This window comes from Hypanus sabinus, chromosome 13 (assembly GCF_030144855.1).
Source record: "Hypanus sabinus isolate sHypSab1 chromosome 13, sHypSab1.hap1, whole genome shotgun sequence".
NCBI classification, from domain to species: Eukaryota; Metazoa; Chordata; class Chondrichthyes; order Myliobatiformes; family Dasyatidae; genus Hypanus; species Hypanus sabinus.
Genome location: NC_082718.1, coordinates 15495680 through 15523028, shown reverse-complemented (window position 1 = coordinate 15523028; position 27349 = coordinate 15495680). Strand labels below are relative to the sequence as shown.

At 42.2% G+C, this 27349-nt stretch overlaps 2 protein-coding genes across 2 annotated transcripts in view; one reads left to right on the top strand and one right to left on the bottom strand.

Annotated features, from left to right (window-relative positions):
* Positions 1 to 98: 98 nt before the first annotated feature.
* gcc1 (GRIP and coiled-coil domain containing 1) lies at positions 99 to 22951 on the bottom strand. The gene is made up of 3 exons (XM_059987150.1): positions 22816 to 22951; positions 8967 to 10028; positions 99 to 2141 (listed from the first exon to the last, which is right to left on the bottom strand). Exons 2-3 carry the CDS (start codon positions 9990 to 9992, stop codon positions 828 to 830), a joined length of 2340 nt encoding a protein of 779 aa, XP_059843133.1. The 5' UTR covers positions 9993 to 10028; positions 22816 to 22951; the 3' UTR covers positions 99 to 827.
* A 104-nt stretch (positions 22952 to 23055) lies between these two features.
* LOC132403649 (ADP-ribosylation factor 4) overlaps positions 23056 to 27349 on the top strand; it is a 34683-nt gene continuing 30389 nt past the window's right edge. Inside the window, exon 1 of the mRNA XM_059987151.1 lies at positions 23056 to 23395. Within this exon, the coding sequence (XP_059843134.1) occupies positions 23329 to 23395 (67 nt within the window). The 5' untranslated portion in view covers positions 23056 to 23328. The remainder of the gene's footprint in view (positions 23396 to 27349) is intronic.

The following is a 27349-nucleotide window of genomic DNA, read 5'->3' as shown; positions in this document are numbered from 1 at the left end:
TTTTTCTTTTCATGGTGCATCTGAAAATCAGCCATATAATTTTGTAAAATTAAAATAATCAATATAATTAATATAATTTTGTAAAAGGCAAGACCCGCATCAACAATTGATTCATATTTTGCTCAGGTTTCTCATGTCTGGCTTCCTAACTTTTCCTCAGATAATCAGACAGCGTTAATTAAATCATGGAGTGAAATCCTAAAAAGGTGAAAATTCCAGATCTTTCTTTAATGAGAATTGGCCCAGTTTAGACAGTGTTCTTTGAGCAAATAATTACTGGCACTTACTATTTACAACAAAAGTTCAACTGCAGGTGAACAATTTGCTCATATTGTTTAAAGGGCACAGGAACAAAATCTATGCATACAGTGAATAAAATGGAAAAGTCAGAGTTATTGATCATTCCATTTTATAATAAGAACCACACTGGCAACTAATAAAATGATTTTCTCAATAAGCTATCTCACAGGACAAAGCTTTTTGGCATTTGAAGCAGATATTATGGAGATAATGTTGCCAATGAAAGCTTAAAAGAACTTGTTTTCTCTTATTTCATGTAAGGTTCATTTCTTTAATCTTCTTAAAATTGATGCCCAGAATTGTATGAACCAGTCTACAAAACATTCCATCATTGTAAATATACAACTATCACTAGGTTGGACAGTAGAAGTGACCTTGAAAGTTTTATTTTTAGGTTAATGGCAATGATACCAAGGTTGAGCTTACAAAACCATTTCTGGCCCAGCACAAGTCTGACAATATCAATGACTTGTAAAAAGTGGAAATTAGAATCAAAGGACAGACAAAGATAACAAATATTGCACAGATCATCTTTTCCCAGAACTCCACCAACTGGTGGCTTGCTGCTTCATCACACTCTGCTTCTCCTGAGGACTGAAATGCAGAACGGTGAGAATGGCAGTCAGTGTCTGCTGGCGCCCCAGAGCATCAGGCAAGGTCAGGAACCTATAGATCACATTTTTCACATATTCCAAGTTGGCTCCTTCTCGCTTTTTGTCCCTGAGATGTTTCTGTACCTCATCTTGGAGAACTTCAACATCTTCTTTATGTCTTTCTTTCTCCATCAAGAGACTGTCCTCCAGCTGATGAACTATGGCTTCCATTTGGTGTTTCTGCTTCCTTAGTGTTGTGACCTCAAGCTCCTTTCGAGCCAACTGTTCTGCAAAGTGAAGAAAAGTAGGTTCATTAGGTCCAGAAAATTTAGCAGTCTGTTTCACGATATCTTGACAAAAATCTCCTTGAAGATCATCTTCATTCTGAGGACTGTCCCCATCAGACCAAATCTTGCTTTCAACAAAGTTTTTGTGACTCAATAGCCCACTGGAGCCTGAGCGTAAAGTTTCAGTCTCTCGGTCTTTCTCTGCTAGGACCGCAAGAGCTCTGTCTCTTTGTTTGTGCATTTCTTCTTCCAATTTAATAATTCTTTCATGATACTGGATCTCAACTTTTTCCAGTTCTTTCTTATGAGCTGTTTGGAGTTGGGCAATATACTGTTTATTTGCCTCATTGTCACTTTTGTGCTTAGCCTCCATTTCATCACATGCAAGGCGAAGGGTGATGTACTTCTCCTTCAACTCTGCCAGCTCCTCACGCAAACTCTCCAACTCTTTGGTTGTATTACCATCTTTAGCATTTTTATTTTTGAGAACAACTTGAGCCCTCATCTTATACCGTTCAAATTCTTCCTTCAATTGTTTCAACTCATGTTGATAATAGAAAACAGAAGCCTTCTCTCCATCTGATGTTTCAGTTGTATCTGTAGAATCAACTTCACAAAGCTTCTCCATGTCTAAGGGCTCCTGTGATTTCCGGACTGCCAGTGCCAACAGCTTCTTCAGTTTTTCCATTTTGTCTCTTAAAATGTTCACATCCAGGTTAGATTCATCAACGATTAGATCCATTGAGGCTCTGTTGGATGCAGCATTGGCCAACGTCTTGTTCTCCATATCCAATTGTATTATTCGTTCTTTCAGTTTGTGAATTGTCATCTTGTCTTTCTGCTTACCCTTATCATATGTGCCCACAAGCTCAGAAAGTTCAGAGACTCGATTTTCCAAATTTGCGACGCGTTCCTCCTCCATCTGAGAGAAGTGACGTAGCTGTTCCTGGGCCTGAGCAGCCTGAGCACAGGGAGTGAAGGAAGACAGTCTTAAGAAAAATACAAAATACATAACAATATAGAACGTAACATAAAAAGGAGATTAATTAATTTGATTTCTTTTCAGAATCTGTCAGAAATGTTACCGATAAGACATGCATAAAATTTTACTTAGTTGCAATACAATTTTCAGTGAGAGTTTTTTCCCGTTCTTTAGCTGGTAATGAAAGCAAAAATGTTATACAGCCTTTATTTACCAAAAGTGTGATAACACTAGAGAATGCTGAAGCTTAGCTTTACAGATTTTGAGTATTGAAATAAGCATAGTGGATGTGCACAAAGACCAGAGACAAAAACAAAAAAAAAGAATATCCTTTGCAATATACACAAAATGCTGAAGGAACTCAGGCAGCATCCATATAAATGAACAAACAGTTGATGTTTTGGCTAAGACCCTTCTTCAGGACCAGAAGGGAAGGAGGATAGAAGCTGACAGGTGAAGCTAGGTGGGTGGGTAAGGTAAAGGGCTGGAGAGGAAGGAATCTGATAGAAGAGGCAAGTGGACCATGGAGAAAGAGTAGGAGGGGCACCAGGGAAAGGTGATAAGCAATTGAGAAGAGGTAAGAGGCCAGAGTGGGGAGGGGGAAGGAAATTTTTTTCTCCCACTGATAGGAGAAATTAATATTCATGCCATCAGGCTGGAGGCAATCCAGCCGAAATATAAAGTGGTGGTGTTCTACCTTGAGAGAGTGGCACAAGAAGAGGCCATGGACTGACATGTCAGAACAGGAGTGAGAATCTGAATTAAAAAGCTTGGCCACTGGGAGTTCCACTTTTTGAGAATGGAGCAGAGGTACTTGATGAAATGAACTCCCAATTTACGATGGGTCTCACCAATGTAGAGGAGGCTGCATTGGTATCACTAGATACAATAGACAGCCCCAGCTGATTCGCAGGTGAAGTGGTGTCTCACCTGGAAAAACTGTTTGGGGCCCTGAATGGAGGTGAGGGAGGAGGTGAACTGGCAGGTGTAGCATTTTGGCTGCTTGCAGAGATGAGAGTCGGAAGGGAGATTAGCTGGAAGGGGTGAATGGACAAGGGAATCACAGAGGGAATGATCCCTATGTAATGCAGAGAGTAGGAAGGGGAAGGTAAAGGTGTAAAAAAAATCACAAACAAGAGAAAATCTGCAGATGCTGAAAATCTGAGCAACACACACAAAATGCTGGAGGACTCAGCAGGCCAGGCAACATCTATGGAAAAAAGTAAAAAAAAACAGCTGAGGAGTAGATTTGAAAGGTAGGGGGAGGGGAGAGAGAAACGTCAGGCGATAGGTGAAACTTGGAGGGGGAGGGATGAAGCAAAGAGTTAGGAAGGTGATTGGTGAAAGAGACAGAAGACCATAGAAGAAAGAAGAAAGGGGTGGGGGCGAGGAGCACCAGAGGGAGGCGATGGGTGGGGAAGGAGACAACATGAGAGAGGGACAAGGAGATGGGAAATGGTGAAAGGGGTTGTGTGGAGACATTACTGGAAATTTGAGAAATTGATGTTCACACCATCAAGTTGGAGGCTACCCAAACTGAATATAAGGGGTTGTTCCTCCAACCTAAGTGTGGCCTTATCCCAACAGTGGAGGAGGCAATCGACGGACATATTGGAATGGAAATAGAAAGTAGAATTAAAATGGGTGGCCACTGGGAGGTTCCTCTTGTTCTGGTGGATGCTCCCTATGTGACTCCCTTGTCCATTTGTCCCTCCCCACTGATCTCTCTCCTGGCACTAATCCTTGCAAGCAGAACAAGTGGTTCACCTGCCCCTACAACTCCTCTTTAACTATCAGGGCCCCAAACAGTCCTTCCAGGTGAAGTGACACTTCACCTGTGAGTCTAGTGGGGTCAGATACTGTGTTCAGTGTCCCAGTGTGGCTTCCTGTACATTGGTGAGACACAATGTAGATTGGGAGACCGCTTCACCGAGCATCTACACTCCATCCACCAGAACAAGCAGGATCTCCCAGTCTTCTTTCAGCGGGTTGACATCCACTTTGGCCTTGTTTTAGCCTTTAAGAACAATATAATCTACTTTATATTATTGGCCAGCTTTCATTCATATTTTATCTTTTCTCTCTTTATGGCTTTTTCAACTGCCTTCCATTGGTTGTTAAAAGCTTCCCAATCCTCTATCTTCCCAATAATTTTAGCAATATAAAACAGTCCTCTCATCCTCTGTTTAGAATACTTAATCTTTGAGATGTATCTTTTCTGCTCCTTCCAAAATTCCCCCAGAAAGACCATCCATTGCTGTTTTGTCATCATTCCTACTAGAGTCTCCTTCCAATCAACTTTGACCAGCTCCTCTCCTGCCTCTGTAATTCCCTTTACTCCATTGTAATACTGATACATCCAATTTTAGCTTCTCCTTCTCAAGCTACAGAGTGAATTGTATCATATTATTATCACTGCCTCTTAAGGGTTCCTTTACCTAAAGGTCCCTAACCAATTGTGTAATTACATAACACCTAATCCATTCTCCAAGTGGGCTCAACCACAAACTGCTTTGAAAAGCTATCTTGTAGACATTCTACAAATTCCATCTCTTGGGATCCAGCACCAACCTGATTGTTCCAATCTAAGAGCATATTGAAATCCCCCATGATTCCTATGGAAACATTACCCTTTTTACTTGCCTTTTTTAACATGTTGTAATTTGTATTCCACATCCTGGCTATTGTTTCGAGGCATGTACTGTATATGACTCTCATCAGAGTCTTTCTACCCTTGCAGCTTCTTAGCTCTATCCATAGGATTCTCCATCTTCCAATTCTATGTCACCTCTTTCTAAGGATTTGATTTAATTTTTTTACCAACACAGCCACCCCACCTCCTCTGCCTTCCCGCTTGTCCTTTTGATACAATGTATATCCTCAGGTGTTGAGCTCCCAACCATGATCTTTCAACCACAATTCAGAGATGCCCACAACATCACAACTAATCTCAAACTGCACTGCTAGATCATCTACCTTATTCCATGTACTACTTGCATTCAAATATAACACCGTTAGCCCTGTATTGCATCACTTTTATATTTTGGACCCCTGTTACACTTTAACTCATCTCATTGACTGCATTTTTGCCCTATCATCTGCCTGTCCTTCCTCACAGTCTCACCACACACTGCTTCAAGTTGTTTACCAACTGTCCCATCCTCAGCCTTATCACTCCAATTCCCGTCTCCCTACCAAATTCGCTTAAACCCTCCCCAACAGATCTAGTAAACCCACCTGCAAGGATACAGGTCCCCTTTGGGTTCTGGTGTAACCTACCCATTTTGTACATGTTTACTTACCCCAGAAGAGATCCCAATGACCCAGAAATCTGAAACCTTGTCCCCTGCCCCAATTCTTCAGCCACTCATTCATCTGCCAACCCATCCTATTCTTACTGTCACTGGCATGTAGCACAGGCAATAATCCGGCAATTACTACCCTGGAGGTCCTGCTTTTCAGCTTTCTGCCTCACTCCCTATATTTTCTTTTCAGGACCTCCTCCCTTTTCCTAACTATGTCATTGGCACTAATATGTACCAAGACTTCCAGATGTTCACCCTCCATCTTTAGAAAGCTGTGGACCTGATCTGATCTGAGACATCCCTGATCTTGGTATCTGGGAGGCAACGTACCTTCGGGAGTCTCTTTCACGTCCACAGAATCTGCTTTCTTACTATGGAATCCCTTATCACTACTGCACTCCTGGTCGGTCATACCCTCCTAAGCAGAGTTATTATTGAGGGGAATGGCCACAGAGGTACTCTGCACTGGCTGTCTATTCCCTTTCCTCCTCCTGACAGTCACCCATGCACCTGCCTCCGGCAACTTGGGGTTGACTACCTCCCTGAAGGTCCTATTCATCACTATCACATTTTCCCGTATGAGCTGAAGGTCATCCAGCTGCAGCTCCAGTTCCTTGACATGGTCCCTCAGGAGTTGCAATTCAGTGTACTTAATGCTGATGTAGTTATCAGGGAGACTGGAAGTCTCCAACAGTTCCCACATCTTCCACCTCCTCTGAACCCACTCTCAGTGCATGAGCTGCGTATTAATAGAAAAAGAACTTACTAGAAACGTACTTAGAACCTCTGCTTGTGCTTGTCAAAATCTGACCACTCTAACACTGGCCATATTCCAACAATGGCTGCCCCACGCCCCACTTACTACTTTTTATAGGCTCTGCACTGATTGTAACCCGCCAAAAAGAGTCAAAAGCACTGGGGCTCTTTTTAAATCTTGCGCTGTGTCACCAATGAACGACTCTCACGCTGATTACAGCCCACTAAACAGAGCCAAAAGCACCAGAGCTCTTTTTAAACCCCAATCTGCGACACCAACGAATGACCTCTCTTGCTGATTGCAGCCTACTGAAAAAGAATTGCTCTATTTGGTGCGCATTGTGATGGGATCTTAAGTTTCATTCATTATGGACTATGCCTTTAAGGAGGGGGAGAGGGGGAGACAGAGAGAGAGAGACTGAATACAGCGTTACGAAAAGCAGCTGTCTTCTACTGCTAACTGTCTAAGTTACTGTAGAGAGAGGGAGGATGAACTACATGATGAACAGCAGGTCTTCTGCGCGTGTCTATTTAAGCAAGGTCAACTGTTTTTCTCGCAGACACACATAGGCTGGTGATGAAAGAGTCACTGAATGAGCTCTTTGAGTGCCCACAAGGCTGGGTTGGGGATCGATCAAGAGAGATTGATCAGTGGTTATCACAGTGTGTGTAAGGGTGACCCAAGTAGTGGGAACTACCAGTGTGTCTAACCCTTGCCTGGGTTGGTAGCTTTACTACTTGAAGATGATACCCTTAGTGTAGTTACATTTGGCTAACTTGAAGGATTTGGCGGACAATGGGAAGATCAAGACGATCTTGACAATCCTGTTTATTTGGATTACAAATACCTCTCTCTCATCTCAATTCTGTGGATTGAACTGAACTTTCTTACATACCGTCGTAAGACTGTAACTCTTGCCACCTAAGCTTGAATGAGTTTGGGAACTTTATTTTTACACCTATATATGCAAACTCTTGGTTTACCTGGTTTAAGTTACTATATAAGTAGTTACTAATAAAATAGTGATTGTTAACAGCAAAACCAGACTCCAGGTGTGTTCTATTGCTGCTGAAACTTTTAGAGGGTTGCGTGTACGTAACAGGCATAAAAACAGACTGATGGCTATTAAATTGAAATGATAAACTAAAACAAAAACCAACATGTTCTACTGTGCAGAGGAACCTAACTCAGTGGAAGGAAAACCTAACTCAAAGTTGTATGAAGAGATATTGAGATACTGAGACCAACAACTCAGTAAAAAAAATTGTGTTAGGAGCGTCTTTAAGGAGGCAGAAAATACCAACGTGTGGCCTACTGAAGGGATAGCTTATTGAAGGAATCACTACCAATAGAGGAGAAACTAAATGGTAGATGTGTGTTAATTAACAAACCTGAAAGCCAGATGATATTTTGGAGTGTTGTATTATTGCAAACTTCAAGTATGTAGAATGATTTGAAACTAATGTTGAAATTAATGTTTACACTGAGGCACAATATAAATCAGCAAGTCCATGGGTGATGGGTAAAGATGTCGTGGTTTAGCAAAGGATAAGCTAAGAACAGAAGCAAGGAACTTTGATTCACAAAAGCTGAATGATAGGAGGTAAGTAGGCGAGATGTCAAGTGAAGTTAAAGTGCAGAAGCACTGTTTTTCTGTGGAAACCAACAGTACAGTCGAAAAGACTATAATGAAAGACTGAGATGACTGATGTATTAGGAAACAGTTTAGCCATTCTAAAGATAGAGAAAATGACTGATTCTAATGCACTGACTCAGGACAAAACTATAAAATCTCTCAGAATCAGAGAAGTGTAGCATTTGCTAAATTAACTGGACTATGATGTAGCTGATGGATGTGGTTAATCAGAACTGACAATGTTTCAATTATTTTCACTTTTGACAGACCTATGACAAGAAACTTATATGTTTGTGAATTATCAGTTAAAATTTTTGGTAGTTGTATTTCTTTTTTATCAATGTCCACCTTAGAAGTTATCAGAGAGAAAACATAATCAGTTAAAGAAAAGTCAAAACAGAGTGTATGTCACTAAATCAAGCCACCATCTTGGCAATGGATAATTGAACTGGAAGGCATAAACAGTTACATAAGTTTCCTTCAATTTTTAAGAATTCCAGGACTAAGTAAGGCAGAACTAAATTATCTGTGCATAATGCACAAAACTGCAAGGCATAAACAATAACACAAGTTTCCTTCAATTTTTAATAATTCTATGACTAAATAAAGTAGAACTAAATTATATGTGCACAACACATAAATTAAATCAGTAGGTTAAAGGTACTGAGAACCTTTAGTACATATAAGTTTAGTCTGCGAAATGCCTTAGGTAGGAGTTACTAAGAATCATGAAGAGGGTCAAATCACCTAAACAAAAAATTTTTTCAATCTTGTTTGAATTAGAAACACATAACACTGGATATAATACTATAGAGCAGATAAAGAAAGCAAGAAGAGAGGGAGCATTAATTTAAAAAAAACCTAAATGAAAGTCTATTAAAAGAAAAAGCAAAAACTTGACAAGACTATACATTATAGGTTGCTGAATTGTGAGAACTAGTAATAGGAAGAAGTTAGCCGAGATAATTTGCTATAATGGGTGTAGTAGCTATCCACAAGCCCAGATATAACCAATGGTGGCGAAAACAGATGATGGTTTATAGTAAATGAACACATTTTAGAAACCTAAATAATCAGTTTCCGGCCATTTGCTGATGGTCTATTACCTTTCTCATTTCCAACTGAAGTTGTGCCTGGTAATGAGCCTTTGTCTCATTCATTTCTTCTTCCAATTCCCGTACACGTGGGTCCGGTCTTCTTTTCTCTTCTTCAGCAAGACGTAGTGCATTCCTCACCTCATCCACCTCCTTGCTCAAATGCTTCACTTGAGACTCACAGTCATCTACTCTGTCTGCTGCATGACTTTTTGATGTCAATATATCCTTTGTGTCTTCAAGTTTTAGTTCAACATCTTGACGCAAAGCTCTCTCTTCCTGCAGCAACTTTTGAAGTTCATGAAGCATTGTGGCATGGTCATTCTGCTCGCGGTCTCGTTCATGTTGCTGGGTAATAATTCGTGCTTTGGCCTCTGCTAGCTGTTCTTGGACTTTTTTTATTTCCGCTTCGTATTTGGAGTTTTCTTCTTGAAACCTCTGTGTCAAGTCTTCCAGCTCTTGTCTCATTTTTTTCTTGTCTGTTAAGTAAGAAGCTTCCATTCGAGATTTTTCTTGTGTGACAGTTGCCAAAGCATTTGTCAGTGTTGCCAACTGACTTTTCAAATGCATCTTTTTATCAGTTTCACTGTGGTTTTGCAGTTCCCCACACACAATACCACTTTCAGAGCTGTTAGCTTCGTCGCTCTTTGGTGAGCTTCCTCCAGCGTCTGATTCCAAGACCCTATCTTCATTATTTAACTCTCCCTTGCTGCTATTTGTCAAACTAGCTGCTGTGTCCACACTATTCGCCGTCCCTAAACTATCCTCACTATGGACTGAGCTTTGATCATCTCCAATGTCAGAGGATGCACTGGTAAAATCAATGGTTTGTAAACTTTTACCCACTTCCTGTGATGCAGAGAGGACTTTTAAACTGGCTTCTAAAGCCTCTTTCTCTTTAAGGAGGCTTTTGTAAGCCTGGACAACATCTCTCAGCCGTGTCTGGTACTGGAATAGCTGCTTCTTCTGTGTTTCAATGGTGTCCAAAAGCTCTCTCTTACTCGGGCCACCACCAAAGTTTACACCAAACTTCTCCATGTCAATTCAAGGTAGATCTTAAAGCAACGAATCCATCTGCAACAAGGAGAAAAAATACATACTTAATAAAAACTTGTCATTTCTTGAATAATAGGGAACTAAAGGATCTATTTTCCTTAAATTTCTGGAAAACGATATAAATGCTGCATCAAAGGTTATCGCAGAAAATTGAAGCTGGTACAAGAGGTGACAGATTGGCACAAGTAGAATATTAAGTCAAGTCACTTTTATTGTCATTTCGACCATAACTGCCGGTACAGTACATAGTAAAAATGAGACAACGTTTTTCAGGACCATGGTGTTACATGACAGTACAAAAACTAGACTGAACTACGTAAAAAAAAACAGAGAAAGCTACACTAGACTACAGACCAACACAGGACCTAGGAGCTAGCTGAGAGGGGGAGAAAAAGAGTACAAGCCAATATATGCCTTTTGTTGTTGCTGGTTGGAGTACCACTGAGAGGGGGCTGCAATTTTTTTCAAAAAATATATAAATAACTCAAATGAAGGCATCAAAGATTTGGTCGCTAAATTTGCCATTGACCAAAAAATGGGAAAGTAAGCTTGTGTACGAGCAGGGTGTAAAGATACTACAAGAGAACTTTGAGAAGTGAGATAACAAAGCTTTGGCAAAGGAATATAAAACAGGAAAGTTCAATATTGTACATTTGAAAAGAAATATATGTAAAAAGTACCTTATTATCTAAATAGTGAGGGATTGCAGAGCTCTGAGATATGTAGGGATTTGGGTGTCTTGGAGCATGAGTCACACAAAGTTAGTATGCAGCTACAGCAAGTAATGGAGAAAGCTGATAACAAAATCCACTGAATACAAAAGTATGAAGGTTTTGCTTTGACAATATAGGACACTGCTGAGACTATATGTGGATTATGGCATAAAGTATTAGTCTACTCATTTAAGAAACAATGTTTTATTCTTGTCCATTCACCTTAGATTCTACAGGTCACTGACCATCACAATAGAGGTAATTTAAAATGGTTAACGGGTAATTAACCCACCTACCAGCATGTTTTTGGGATGTGGGCAGAAACCAGAGCACCCAGGTGAAACCCATTTAGTTACAGGGAGAATGTGCAAACTTCATACAGATCGGGCCCAAAGTCAAGATTGAAACTTTAGATTGACCGAGAATGCCTGCAAGAAAATAAATCTCAGGGTCGTATACTGTAGGGTGATATATCTGTACTTTGATAATAAATTTACTTTGAACCTGCATCTCTGATGCTGTGAGGTAGAGCTCTACTATCTGTGTCAGTACTCAAGGGAAGTTTATTCAACGAATATCTGAAACAGTAAGGTTGTCTGTAAGGAAGGATAGGATAGAGAGTCTAGACTTGTATCAACTGAAATTTAGAAGAACAAAGGAAAACATACAGGATCCTGTATGAAAACACTGACCAGGTGGATATGGGGATAATGAAACAGAGACATCGCGTACAAAAAGCATTTAGGAAGCAATATCCTAGTAATTCAAAGGAGTGCAAGAACAGAATCCCTGTGGAGTTTAAGAGGAGCACAGGAACAAAGACTTTGTCAGTGTAAAATGATTGCAGGGTCTAGAATCGTAATGAATTTAGATAATGGAAAGAATCAGTCAATGATGGTATAACAATAAAACAACCAGAGAGAAGGAACTGGGTACCACTATTGCACTCTGTATCACTTTCATGGACTATCAAATTCCAATTTCACTCAACTTAGTAGTGACAGAGACAGAACAAGCAAGGGAGGAGAAATCAGGCACTAGTCTTGCACTTCAGTTTGTCTATTATTTTACATGAAGCTGAGTCACTGAATTCACATTCTTTGTTTTTCAAGTCAAGTTGCTTTTATTGTCATTTCAACCATGCTGGTACAGTACAGAATAAAAATGAGTCAACGTTTTTCAGGACCATGGTGTTACATGACACAGTACAAAAACTAGACAGAACTACGTAAAAAAAAAACAACACAGAGAAAGCTACATTAGACTACAAACCTACACAAGACTGCATAAAGCGCACAGAAACAGTGCAGGCATTACAATAAATAAAAAACAGGACAATAGGGCAAGGGGTCAGTCCAGGCTTCGGGTATTGAGGAGTCTGATAGCTTGAGGGAAAAAAATGTTACATAGTCTGGTCGTGAGAGCCTGAATGCTTCGGAGCCTTTTCCCAGATGGCAGAAGGGAGAAGAGAGTGTATGAAGGGTGCATGGGGTCCTTCATAATGCTGTTTCCTTTGCGGATGCAGCGTGTAGTGTAAATGTCTGTGATGGCGGGAAGAGAGACCTCAATGATCTTCTCAGGTGACCTATCCGCTGCAGGGTCTTGCGATCTGAGATGGTGCAGCATATGAAATAGAAGCAAGTGCATCCCTTTCGGCCCATCCTGCCTCCTCTGCCATTTCATAAAGTGATGGAAGAGCTTATGTCACATAGAACAGTACAACACAGGAACTGGCCCTTTGGTCCACAATGTTGTGCTGAACTAGTTAAAAAGTAAATCAAATACCGCCGAAAGCTAATTCCTCCTACCTCCACAATGTCTATATCCCTCCATCTTCCTCGCATTTACATGCCCATTCAAACGTGTCCTAAAAGTATCTAATGTATCTGCCTCTACCACCATAGCAGGCAGTGCATCTACAACTCAGAATAAAAAAAACTTACCCCTCAGGTCCCCTTTGAATCTACCCTCTCTCACCTTCAATGCATGCCCATTTCTATTCTGGGAAAGAGATATTCCCTGTGTCTTTTCTTTTGAGTAGGTACTCTATACCTCTCATAATCTTACCAACCTCTCAGGCTCTGCCATTCCACAGAAAACAATACAAGTTTGTCCAGACTTTCATGATAGCATATGCCTTCTAAACCAGGCAGCATCCTGGTAAGCCTCTTCTGCACCCTCTCCAAAGACTTAAAATCCTTCCTACAGTGGAGCAAGCAGAACTGTATGTAATACTCCAGATGTGACCTAATCAGAGTTTTATAAACTTGCAACATAACCTCGACTTCTGAACTCAATGCTTTGACTAAGAAAAGCAAGCATTCCATAAGCCGGCTTAACCACCTTATTGACCTGGGCAGCCAATTTCATGGAGCTGTGAACTTGGACCACAAGATCTCTCTGCTTAGCAACTGTTAAAAGTCTTGCCCTTACCAGTGATCTGTCTCCTTGCATTTGCCCTACTAAGGTGAAACACCTCATTTTTATCTGGGTTCACTTGCATCTGCCATTTCCCTGTCCACATCTGCAACTGATCTATATCATGCTACATGCTTTGCCAGTCTTCTACACTATCCACAACTCCACCAATCTTGGTATCATCCACAAATTTACTAACCCACCCATCTACATTTTCATCCAGATTATTTATATGTATTACAAACAGCAGAAGTCCCAGCACAGATCTCTGTGGAACTCCAGCTCGAATAAGTCCATTCAACCACTACCCTATGCACAAGCCAATTTGGAGTCCAAACAGCCAATCTTCCGTGGACCCCATGCATCTTAATCTTCTGAATTACAATTCCATGAGGGACTTTGTCAAACACCTTATTAAACTCCATGTAAACAACATCCACTGCCCTACCTTCACCAATCTCTCTTGTCACTTTGTCAAAAAACTCCCATTCAAGTTAGTAAGACACCCTCCATCCAGCACAAAACAATGCTGGCTCTCCCTAATTTGCCATGGGTTTCCAAATGCTCATATACGCTATCCCTAAGAAACCTCTCCTGCAATTTCCCTATAAATGGCACCAGTCTATAGTTCCCAAGATTTTCCTTTCTTCTCTTCTCAAATAGAGATACAGCCTTAGCCACTCACCAGTCTTCTGGGACCTCACCTGTGGCTAGAGAGGACACAAAAATTCTGGTCAAGGCCCCAGCAATCTCTTCTCTTGCTTCCTTCAATGAACCTGGGTAAATCCCATTCGGCCCTGGGGCTCATCTACCTTACTACATATTAGGTGCCCAACATTTCTTCTTTGACCTCTAAATTACCTAACATATTTATACACTCAACAATGAACTCCTGGACCACCATATCTTTTTCCTTGATAAATACTGAATCAAAGTACTCATTCAGTACCTCCCTCCTATTCATCACAAATGTTCCCCTCTTTATCCTCTCCCTGGATAAGGAGCCTTACTCTTGGTGTACATTTAAAATGGCTTGGGATTCACCTTAATCCTACTTGCAAAGGACTTTTCATGGCCCCTCCTGGCTTTCCTAATTTAGTTCTTTTCTGGTTTCTTTATATGTCTCGTGTCACTGCAGAACACCTTACAAATTTCTACAGCTGTACTGTGGAGAGCATTCTGACCGGTTTGGGGGCTCCAAAGCACAGGATGGGAAAAAGCTGTAAACAATAGACAATAGGTGCAGGAGTAGGCCATTCGGCCCTTCTAGCCAGCACTGCCATTCACTGTGATCATGGCTGATCATACACAATCAGTACCCCGTTCTTGCCCTCTCCCCATATCCCTTGACCCCGTTAACTATAACAGCTCTATCTAACTCTCTCTTGAATGCATCCAGATACTTGGCCTCCACTGCCTTCTGGGGCAGAGCATTCCACATATCCACCACTCTCTGCGTGAAAAAGTTTTTCCGCATCTCAGTTCTAAATGGCCTACCCCTTATTCTTAAACTGTGGCCTCTAGTTCTGGACTCACCCATCAGCGGGAACATGCTTCCTGCCTCCAGTGTGTCCAATCCCTTAAAAATCTTATATGTCTCAATCAGATCCCCTCTCATCCTTCTAAATTCCAGTGTATACAAGCCCAGTCGCTCCAATCTTTCAACATATGACAGTCCCGCCATTCCGGGAATTAACCTTGTGAACCTATGCTGCACTCCCTCAATAGCAAGAATGTCCTTCCTTAAATTTGGAGACCAAAACTGCACACAATACTCCAGGTGGGGTCTCACCAGGGCCCTGTACAGCTGCAAAAGGACCTCTTTACTCCTATACTCAATTCCTCTTGTTATAAAGGCCAACATGCCATTAGCTTTCTTCACTGCCTGCTCTACTTGCATGCTTGCTTTCATTGACTGATGTGCAAGAACATCTAGATCTCGTTGTGCTTCCCCTTTTCCTAACTAGATTCCATTTAGATAGTAATCTGCCTTCCTGTTCTTGCCACATTAAACTGCATCTGCCATACATTTGCCCACTCACCCAACCTGTCCAAGTCACCCTGCATTCTCATAACATCTTCCTGACATTTCACACTGCCACCCAGCTTTGTGTCATCAGCAAATTTGCTAATGTTACTTTTAATCCCTTCAGCGAAATCATTAATGTATATTGTAAACAGCTGCGGTCTCAGCACCGAACCTTGCGGTACCCCACTGGTTACAGCCTGCCATTCCAAAAGGGACCCGTTAATCGCTACTCTTTGTTTCCTGTCAGCCAGCCAATTTTCAATCCATGTCAGTACTCTGCCCCCAATACCATGTGCCCTAATTGTGCCCACTAATCTCCTATGTGGAACTTTATCAAAAGCTTTCTGGAAGTCCAGGTACACTACATCCACTGGCTCTCCCTTGTCCATTTTCACAGTTACATCCTCAAAAAACTCCAGAAGATTAGTCAAGCATGATTTTCTCTTCATAAATCCACGCTGACTCGGACTGATCCTTCTACTGCTATCCAAATGTGTCGTAATTTCATCTTTTATAATTGACTCCAGCATCTTTCCCACCACTGACATCAGGATAACCGGTCTATAATTCCCTGTTTTCTCTCTCCCTCCTTTCTTGAAAAGTGGGACAACATTAGCCACCCTCCAGTCAGCAGGAACTGTTCCTGAATCTATAGAACATTGGAAAATGATTACCAATGTGTCCACGATTTCTAGAGCTACCTCTTTAAGTACCCTGGGATGCAGACCATCAGGTCCCGGGGACTTATCAGCCTTCAGACTCAACAGTCTATCCAACACCGTTTCTTGCCTAATATAAATTTCCTAAAGTTCATCCTTTACCCTAGTTCCTTTGGCCACTATTACATCTGGGAGATTGTTTGTGTCTTCCCTAGTGAAGACAGATCCAAAGAACCTGTTCAACTCGTCTGCCATTTCCTTGTTCCCCATAATAAATTCACCCGTTTCTGTCTTCAGTAGCCCAATTTTGCTCTTAACTATTTTTTTGCTATTCACATACCTAAAGAAGCTTTTACTATCCTCCTTTATATTCTTGACTAGTTTACCTTCGTACCTTATTTTTTCTTGGCATATTGCCTTTTTTGTTATCTTCTGTTGCTCTTTAAAAGCTTCCCAGTCCTCTGGTTTCCCGCTCATCTTTGCTATGTTATACTTCTTCTCTTTTATTTTTATACTTCCCTTTACTTCCTTGGTCAGCCATGGCCACCCTTTACTCCCCTTAGGGTCTTCCTTCCTCTTTGGAATGAACCGATCCTGCACCTTCTGCATTATTCCCAGAAATACCTGCCATTGTTGTTCCACTGTTTTCCCTGCTAGGGTATTGTTCCATTGAACTTTGGCCAGCTCCTCCCTCATAACTCGAGTTCCCTTTGTTCAACTGTAATACTGACACATCCGATTTTCCCTTCTCCTTCTCAAATTGTAGGTTAAAACATATCATATTATGGTCATTACCTCCTAATGGTTCCTTAACCTCCAGGTCCCCGATCAAATCCGGTTCATTGCACAACACTAAATCTAGAATTGCCTTCTCCCTGGTAGGTTCCAGTACAAGCTGTTCTAAGAATCCATCTCGGAGGCACTCCACAAACTCCCTTTCTTGAGGTCCAGTACCATTCTGATTCTCCCAGTCTACTTGCATGTTGAAATCCCCCATGACAACTGTATCATTACCATTGCGACGTGCCAATTTTAACTCTTCATTCAACTTACACCCTACATCTAGACTGCTGTTTGGGGGCCTGTAGATAACTCCCATTAGAGTCTTTCTACCCTTAGAATTTCTCAGTTCTATCCATACTGACTCTACATCCCCTGATTCTATCTCCTCTCTCGCAAGGGACTGAATATCATTCCTCACCAACAGAGCCACCCCACCCCCTCTGCCAGTCAGTCTGTCCTTTCGATAAGATGTATATCCTTGAATATTCATTTCCCAGGCCCTGTCTGCTTGAAGCCATGTCTCTGTTATTCCCACAACATCGTACTTTCCAATTTCTAACTGAGCCTCAAGCTCATCTACTTTATTCCTTATACTTCGTGCATTCATATATAATACTTTTAATTTGTTACTCCCCTCTCCTTTCATATCAATTCCTATTTCACTTGGCCATACTGTATGATCTCTTCTTGAGCTTTCTACTCCATTGATTCTGTTGTCCTTTTTAACTTTTCTTATTTTCACTTTCCCTTTAACTTCATCCTTATATTTCCAGTTCATCCCCCCCCCCCCCCCACTACTTAGTTTAAACACGTCCGTGTTGCAGTGGCAAACCTGTCTGCCAGAATGCTGGTCCCCCGCCTATTAAGGCGCAACCCGTCCCTTTTGTACAATTCATCCCTACCCCAAAACAGATCCCAATGGTCCAAGAAAGTAAATCCTTGCTTCCTGCACCAGTTCCTCAGCCACACATTCAGATCCATTATCTCTCTGTTCCTGCCCTCTCCAGCACGAGGAACTGGAAGCAAACCAGAGATAACCACCCTGGAAGTCCTGCTTTTCAGCCTTCTTCCGAGTTCTCTGAAGTCCCGCTGCAGAATGTCCTTCCTCTTCTTCCCGATGTCATTTGTGCCGACATGCACTACCACTTCCGGCTGTTCACCTTCACCCTTGAGGATTCCCTGCTATCGGTCCGTGATGTCCTGGATCCTAGCACCAGGGAGGCAACATACCATCCTTAAATCTCGCCTGTTGCCGCAGAAACCTCTTTCCGTACCTCTCACTATGGAGTCCCCTACTACCATGGCTCTTCCTGATGTCTGACTCCTCGGCTCTGCTTCTGCACCAATTTTCGGCTCGCAGACCTGTCCGCCTCTCAAACTGGCAGTATCTTCTGTCCTGACAGCTTCCAAGAGGGTGAACCTGTTTATGAGAGGTACATCCCCTGGGGTCTCCTGTATTTCAAGCATCCTTTCCGTCCTCATCGTCGCCCCCTTTCTCTCTTCCAGTATCCTTGGTGTAACAACCTCACTGTAGGTCCTGTCCAGAAAACTCTCATTTTCGCGGATGAACCTGAGGTCATCCAGTTCTTTCTTCAGTGCTGCAACATGCTCCTTCAGAAGCTGAATCTGGACACAGTTTCCACAGCTGTAGCAGCCAGGTAAAGGTTTGTAAACTCAGCCAGCTCCATCATGTGCACTAGGCTCCCCACCATTAAGGACATTTTCAAGAAGGCAGCACCCATCATGAAGGACTCTCACCACCCAGGACATCCCTCTTCTCACTACCATCAAGAAGGTACAGGAGCCTAAAGACACACCTTCAGCTTCTTTCCCTCTGCCATCAGATTTCTGAGTTGTCCTGAACCAACGAACACTACCTCACTATTTTGTTCTCTTTTTGCACTGTATTTTGTTTAAATATTCTTACTGCTATTTACAATGATATTTATGCATTGCACTGCTGCTACAAAATAGCAGATTTCACAACATGTCAGTGATAATAAACCTGATTCTGGATTCTGATGCTAAGAGCATTGAAGTTAGTTGGCTTTAAGAATACATTGGCATTACCAGACATATGTCCAGACAGACAAAGTGAATATGAACAGTTAGATCTTTTGTGTAAGATGTCAGAGAATCTTGCTCCCCACATTCAATTCCTATCACTGGTGAATTTGCAATTTCTCTGTGAACACATGGATTTCCACCCATGAAAGAATGAGCAATTTCACGTTCTTCGGTATCAACATCTCTGAAGATCTATCCTGGCCCAACATATTGATGCAATTTCAAGAAGACACAACTGCAGCTGTATTTCATTAGGAAATTGAGGAGGTTTGGTATCTCACCAAAGACTCTAGTAAATTTCTACAGATGTAGAAATTTCTACAGAGCATTCTAAATGGTTGCATCACTGTCTGGTATGAAGGGGCCACTGCACAGGACTGAAGTGACAAACTCAGCAGCTCCATCATGGGCACTAGCCTCCCAGCATAGAGAGCATCTTCAAAAGGTGATGCTCAAAAAGTTGGCATTCATCATTAAAGACCCCCCTCACCCAGGACATACCCTCTTCACATTGCTACCAACAAAGAGGAGGTACAGGAGCCTGAAGACATACACTCAATGTTTTAGGAACCACTTCTTCCACTTCACCATCCAATTTCTGAATGAATAATGAGCTTACCTACCTCACTATTCACCCCCACTCTTTTGGCACTATTTATTTATTTCTCTATATTATATTTTATTGTAAATCATATTTTTATGTATTGCACTATACTGCTACCACAAAAGAATTCTCATGACCAATGTTTCTTCTAATTTATAATGACCAGTGTGCACAAAAATCTTGTGCTGTGCAATTTTTTTGCCCAGTGACAACAACATGTCTGCACTGAATAATTCCTTTAATAAAAACAGAACAAACCAGTTCTTAAATATGCAAACACAAGCAAATCTGCAGATGCTGGAAATTCAAACAACACACACAAAATGCTGGTAGAACACAGCAGGCTAGTCAGCATCTATAGGGAGGAGCGCTGTTGATGTTTCGGGCCGAGACCCTTCGTCAGGACTAACCGAAAGGAAAGATAGTATTTGAAAGTAGTGGAGGGGGAAATACGAAATGATAGGAGAAGACCGGAGAGGGTGGGGTGAAGCTAAGAGCTGGAAAGGTGATTGGCAAAAGTGATACAGAGCTGGAGAAGGGAAAGGATCATGGGGCGGGAGGGCTCAGGAGAGGGGGGGGGGGGAGAGCACCAGAGGGAGATGGAGAACAGGCAAACAACTAAATATGTCAGGGATAGGGTAAGAAGGGGAGGGGGGGCATTAACAGAAGTTAGAGAAGTCAATGTTCATGCCATCAGGTTGGAGGCTACCCAGCCGGTATATAAGGAGTTGTTCCTCCAACCTGAGTTTGGATTCATTTTGACAATAGAGGAGGCCATGGATAGACATATCAGAATGGGAATGGGACATGGAATTAAAATGTATGGCCACTGGGAGATCCTGCTTTTTCTGGTGGACCGAGCGTAGGTGTTCCACGAAACGGTCTCCCAGTCTGCATCAGGTCTCACCAATATATAAAAGGTCACACCGGGAGCACCGGACGCAGTATACCACACCAGCTGACTCACAGGTGAATTGTCGCCTCACCTGGAAGGACTGTCTGGGGCCCTGAATGGTGGTGAGGGAGGAAGTGTAAGGGCAGACGCAGCACTTGTTCTGTTTACAAGGATAAGTGCCAGGAGGGAGATCGGTGGGAAGGGATGGCGGAGAACGAGTGGACAAGGGAGTCACGTAGGGGGCGATCCCTGTGAAAAGCAGAAGGGGGGGGGGAGGGAAAAATGTGTTTGGTAGTGGGATCCCGTTGGAGGTGGTGGAGGCTACGGAGAATTATATGTTGGACCTGGAGGCTGGTGGGGTGGTAGGTAAGGACAAGGGGAACCCTATCCCGAGTGGGGTGGCGGGTGGATGGGGTGAGGGCAGATGTGCGGGAAATGGGAGAGATGCATTTGAGATCAGAGTTGATGGTGGACGAAGGGAAGTCGCTTTGTTTAAAAAAGGAAGACATCCCCTTCGTCCTGGAAAGAAAAGTCTCATCCTGAGAGCAGATGCGGCGGAGACAGAGGAATTGTGAGAAGGGGATAGCCTTTTTGCAAGAGACAGGGTGGGAAGAGGAATAGTCTAGGTAGCTGTGAGAGTCTGTAGGCTTCTAGTAGATATCAGTAGATAGGCCATCTCCTTAAATATGCAAATCATCGCTAACTCCATGATGTCAACACCGTCTGCATCAGAAACTAGAAAAGGAAATGTGATAGTGTATAATCATGAAATATACTTAACATGCCAACGAGGTAGAGGCATGTAGTAGAAGATGTGCGCACACACACGGACAGCTTAGAGGGAACATTGTTCACAACACATGCCAGTGATATTAAACCCAATTCTGAAATATGTGCAGGTTCGTAGACTGCTTGGCCACTCTAAATTGTCCCTTCTGTGTAGGCGAGTAGCAAAACTGGAGAATTAGTGGGGCAGTGGGATATTGTTAAGAGGACTGAAATGGCCACTCTTCTGTTGTATGGAAACATAATAAGCCTATGTTACAGTCTGAATAATGGTGGCAGCTTAACCAAGGCAAAAGTTCCTTTTATGGCTCAAATGTATAGAGAGAAATATTACAGATCAAGAGACTAATAGTTATTGGGTATTATACAGTTACAACATCAGTTTGTGGTTGCAAATACAATTCAAAGAATGACACGTTGCCTCTGTTGAGGATATCACTGATGCCTGTAGAAAGGGCAAACTGCCAGAGCTCATTGTCCAGACTAGGTGTGGGCTTTGAGTCATGGAAGGACTGCTCGACCTGCTGAGATTTTATGCAATGGGACTGTACTTTATATTGATATCCTTTGGTTTTTTGACAGGTAGGTGACCTGTTAGTTCTTTGTGTATGAGAGGGTGGGGTCAGGGATTCTTATGCTACTGTTGCTGTTCCTTTTTGTGAGTGAGGGGTCAGAGTTTGTTTATGTCATCAATTTTTCTGTGGGGGAAGGGTTAGGGATTTGTTGCTCTTGTCACTTTTTACCTGTGAATGACAAGGCCAGGATTGTTATTGTCGCTTTTTTCTGAAGGGGAGGGGGTAGAGATATGTGGCTATTGTTGCTGCTTTTATTCCTGTGGAGGAGGTGGTGGGTGATTTTGGGGTTTGTGGGTTTTATTTCTTTCACATGCGGGGGGGGGGGTTGATGTATGGTCTTTCTGTATACCATGGCTATCTGCAGAAGACAAATATCAGAGTTGTATTGTACGTGCATACTTTGACAGTAAAATGAACCTTTGAACCTTTGTCCATACAAGGCATTAACGATGTCTGGTAGGCAGATTTCATAAAGTTATTATTATAAATAGGGACATCAAGGATGGTAATCCCTGGACTATTTCTTGCGCAGTGCTGCTGAGAAAAGAAATGGGGGATAACATGGATTAAAACAAAATAGCAATATTTTAGATCTAATTTTATATTTCCAGAATCCACAATATTTTACTTAAGTATGTGCTTTCTTCTTCCTTGCTTGTGTCAAATTTTAACCAAATACACTGCTGGAGCTTTAAGAAGCCTTATTTTGTCCACTGGGCCTATTAACACCCAGGTCTGTCAGCGTGGATTTCAGTTTCAATTTAGCAATTGGTATAAAGATCAAGATTCCTTCTCAGTGCTGTGTTCAGATATCCTGTCCTGTAAATGGGATATTAAAAAAGCCTTTCAAAACAAAGATAAAACATCTCTGAGAATGCATTGAGAGCTTTAGCCCTGTTGTCCTGAGAGTCGTCTCTCAATGGACATTACTAAATTATACGATCACTCCACCATTTATAAAACATTGTTCGCAATGGCCCACCCTTCTTCAACATTACCAAGACCCTTCACAACCAATGAGGTACTTCTGAAGTAAAGTCACTGTTAACCAAGTGGAACATCACAGAGAATGCACCCCCCACCCATCATACAACCCATGGGGGAGGGGAACGCTCCTCTTCCAATCACGGGTTCTGAGCAGACCTAAAAGGGCATCTTAATCCCTACAGTGTTCCGTCAGCATCATCCCTCCCCAGACGGACTCCTACAACTCAAAGCCCGCGTTTTGACAACCGACTCAGGACCACGTCTCCCCGTCCCTGGACCCGTTCCTCACCCGGATTCCCGCTCCGCTGGAAATTCGACTTCTCATCGAGGTTAGCCTTCAATTCAAGGCACAGCCACGGCGGCCTGAAGCCCTTCGCTAACGTCGCCAATAGAACAAGAAATACGCCATCTTGAGAAGGTCGCTGGTGAGGCGACGTTCCACGTCACCATTTGACAGTCGGCGCTCGTTGGTCACCCCGACCGGAAGGAACGCGTGGAAGTTCGGCTTCTGTCGTCATTTCTTTATTGTTGGCCGGAAAACGTCGGTGGAAACGCTAGCCGCATTCGAGCCTGCAAACCGTTATCTGATCTACTGAGTCGGTTTAAATCGCAAATCGGGATTTTTATTTTCGATTCCGCCGCTTTGCCGAGTAGAGATCCACTCCCGAGGTCCGATCACGTTAATATCGAAGGGGTCAGGATCTCGATTCCCCCCCCCCTTCCCCGGACCCGCCCGAGCCTCCAACTCCATTTCGTGTCTTGACACCTCCGAGTCACCAGGCCGCGACCTACCTTCACAACCATGGGGCTCGCCATTTCCAACTTATTCAGTCGATTATTCGGAAAGAAGCAGATGCGGATCCTGATGGGTAAGGTTGGAAGGGGTCCCTATCGGCCCCGAATAACTCTGGGTAAAGGTGAACCGAAATAGGGATCATTAAATCATTGTGTTCACGCGGTGAGGGTGAAGTATGCGGGCTACCATTCTCGGGGTTTTAGGGATTGCAGTCTGAGGCGGGTCACCCTTACTATTGAGCGTTATTTCTTTCCATTCCGGTCTCTTTTTTTTCGGTTTCTTTATCGATAGGGACTGTCAGAGAACCAAAGGCTCGTGTACGGGAGTGGTAAGGGAGCAGGTGGTTGCTGCCGCGGAGGGCCGGGTACGCCTCTTCGTTTACCTTGGGACGGTAGTCTTGCTCAGGGTCAGAAACTTAGGCTTTTGTAGCGTTTAGTTATAAACTAATAGTTCAAAATGTAATATTTGTTTCAGAATTATGTCGTTAATGTGAGACATTTGCTGTTTTTTCCCCCTAAAGGCCGGTTGTATGGTGCAGGGTGGAAGGGGGGAACACAGGACAGCACCTGAGCATTTATCCATCGGGCTTGTTTCGACGCCTTGAATATTATTTAGCTGGTCTATTTTGCTGTTTTCTTTTCCATAGTGTACTGATATTTGTCTCTAGTAATTCCCTTGTGAATATTAAATTAAATTGCAGTTAATACATACTCAGACACTTCTGGTCATGACCAGGGTGCTATAGTTACAGAACACTACGGCACAGAAACAGGCCATTTGGCCTATCTAGTTTGTGCTAAACTATTCACTGACCTGCATCCTCCATACCCCTCCCATCCTTATACCTTATTGAAAGCAAACCTATGTCCAACACTTTTACGGGCAAGTTCTTCCGCACTCTAATTGCTCTCAGAGTGAAGAAATTCCCCCTCATGTTCCTCTTAAATATTCCACTTTTCATCCTTAACCCATGACTTCTGATTGTAGTATCACCCAAATTCAGTGGAAAAAGCTTGCTTCCATTTACCCTATCCATACCCCTCAAAATTTTATACATCTCTTTAAAATCTTCCCTCTTTCTCTCCTGCTGTAGGGAATAAAGTCCTAACCTATTCAATCTTTTTATATACCTTAAGTCCTGACAAAATCCTTGTAAATTTCTTTGCATTCTTTCAATCTTGTGATGTCTTTCCTGGAGGTAAGTGGCCAGAACTGCACAAAATGCTCTAAATTAGGCCTCACCGACATAATTTCAACATCAACATCCCAACTTTTGTACTCAATATTTTGATTTATGAAGGCCAGTGTGTTAAAAGCTCTCTTTTCGAACCTATCTACGCATGACACCACTTTCAAGGAATGGATCTGTACTCTCAGATCTCTGTTCTACTGCCCCTCTCAGTGTCCAGTCACTCAACGTATAAGACCTACCCTGACTGGTCTTCCCAAGGTGCAGTGCCTCACATTTGTCTGCATTAAATTCCATCTGCCATTTTTTTTTTGCCTGGTTGTGATCCCGCTGCAAACTTTGATAGTTTTCCTGTTTGTCCATTACTTCCCCAATTTTGGCATTATTCACAAGTTTGCTGATCCAGTTAACCACATTATCATCCAGAATGTTAACATAGATGAAAACTGGTGGTCCCAGCATTGATCCCTGCAGCATACCGCTAGTCACAGGCCTCCAGTCAGAGGCGTAGCCATCGACAACTACATTCTGCCTTCTTCCGCAAAACCAATGTCTGACCTAATTTACTTGCTCAACTTGAATGCCATGTGACTCAATCTTCTTAACCAGGCCTTTTGTAGGACCTTGCTAAAGTCAAGTAGACAATATCCACTGCCTTGCTTTCAACTTTCCTGGTAGCTTCCTCGATGAGAATGGCTTCTTATTTGATCCATCCATATCAATTCATGCATATTTATGTGCCATTCTGTAAAATCTCACTTTAACTGCTTAGCCCTACCCCCTGTACTTTTCTAGACACCCTTCAATACCATTTCCAAGGTTGTGACATCTTTTTTACCCAATGTTATACAAATCTCCAACTGCAGCTCAATGATTTCGATGAAGATATAGTTTAACCGTTTGTTTCTGTCTTCACAATGAGTGCCATGCCACTAAGTCTCTGATCTTGCACCTCTTATTAAATTCAACCATTTGGTTTGTACTGGCCCCACTTGTTTCTTCTACTAAAATGATCTCTTCAAATGTATTTGTATTAAAATTCATGGCATGTGTTACCTAAAGCCCGTTTCTTCACCCCATCTCCCAGGGCAATTTGAAATCCCAAACTTTTTTTTACTATAAGTATCATTTATTGTCTTAAATCTGTTCCCTCTGCTATACTATGGTGTCTCCCCATTAAACAAAACCCCTTAAAAATAATTATTTTTTTTCTAATCTTGACTCGGCTACTCTGATAGCCTCTTCTAAAGCCTTACTTCTATCACCAAGAAGGACAAAGGCTAACGGGAACTTAGGCCATTTATTGAGCCATGTGTAAACCTCAGAACTCCCAGTCTTTTGGCATTATCTCACTTCTTTTCTCCAAATCTGGGATCTTGATTGTGTTTGCAATTATTGACTTCCCCTTGAAAATTATTCCTTGAGCTGATTAGATTCTCAGCTGATATTCATTCCCTTTTTTTTCTTGAAATCTATTTGATCATTTTGTTTTTGGCCATCTGTCCTGATTCAGCGTTAATGGATATGTGAAAGAGCTTGATGTTTTACATTGTTAAAATTACTATATAAATTACATCTGCCATAAAGCTACACCAGCCAAGTGTCTTGTGTTTAACTTTTACTGCAAAGTTTTGTACAGGTTTTGAATTATGATCTGTAACTTCATCCACAAATCTTTATTGTATATTCAGAATAGTAATAAATCCTGAAGAATTCAGGAATACACAACTACCACTGGTCAAGCACACAACACAATTTCCTTGAGTTATGTTCTTTTGTTCAGCCAATTCTTTATCTGTATCTGTCTTTTATCCTTGGGTTTCAATTTTGATACTATGTACCATGTGTATACAGGCAGTCCCTGAGTTACAAACATCCAACTTACGGACAGCTCGTACTTACGAATGGAGGGAGGAGAATGCCGTCTGCCATTTTAAGTCGGATCATGATGCCATCCGCCATTTTAAGTTGTTGCTGTTAACACTGTGTTGAGTGTGTAACTTGGTATTTGGCTTAAATATTTCTTAGCCAGATATAGCCCGATCCCCCTTTTCCAGCCAGCACCATCCCCACTTGTCCCACTTAACCTGTCTCAGTGCGGGTGGACTTTAGGACCCAGAGCAGCACAAGACCCACCGCCCGCGGCTGCTGCTGTAGTTCTTTTATTAAGTGCAATCGTGAACAAGAGACAGATCAGAAATGCTGATCAAGTCAACTAGTTCCTAAAGAGAACTCTGATAGGCCAATCAGACGGTTCACTGCTGCTCAGCGATAGAACATAAAATCCGCAGGTTCTGTTCCATTGATGGAAAATGATCGCTATTGAAAATAAAGTTGAAATAGTAAAGTGATTGGATAGAGGTGAAACGCCATTGGTCATTGGAAAAGCTTTAGGCTACAGTCACTGAATGATCGGAACAACTTTAAAGGATACAGGTAAAGGATGAAGTGAAAATAATGGAGCAGGTGAAAGGCCCTGCCCCGATGAAAGCTACAATTATTATTAAGCAACACAGTGGTTTTAATTATTGAAAAGTATCCGTTTCTTAAGTGTTTTATATGCATAGAAAGGTAAAATATATACTATATACTAAGACAAACGTCTGAGTAACTGACGCTAAATAATACCGGATGTACCTGTTCCAACTTGCGTACAAATCTGACTTAGACATGCTCAGGAATGGAACTCGTTCGTAACCCGGGGACTGCCTGTATAGAGTTGTGGCATGCAAAAGTTTGGGCGCCCCGGTCAAAATTTCTGTGAATAGCTAAGTGAGTAAAAGATGACCTGATTTCCAAAAGGCATAAAGTTAAAGATGACACATTTCTTTAATATTT

Bases quoted from the DNA above. Each gene is read 5' to 3' on its own strand.
- gcc1 (XM_059987150.1), bottom strand. From the start codon at position 9,992: ATGGAGAAGTTTGGTGTAAACTTTGGTGGTGGCCCGAGTAAGAGAGAG. The intron at 2,142-8,966 runs GTAATAGACCAT...CCCTGTGCTCAG, and splicing joins TTCAGTTGGAAATGAGAAAG to GCTGCTCAGGCCCAGGAACA.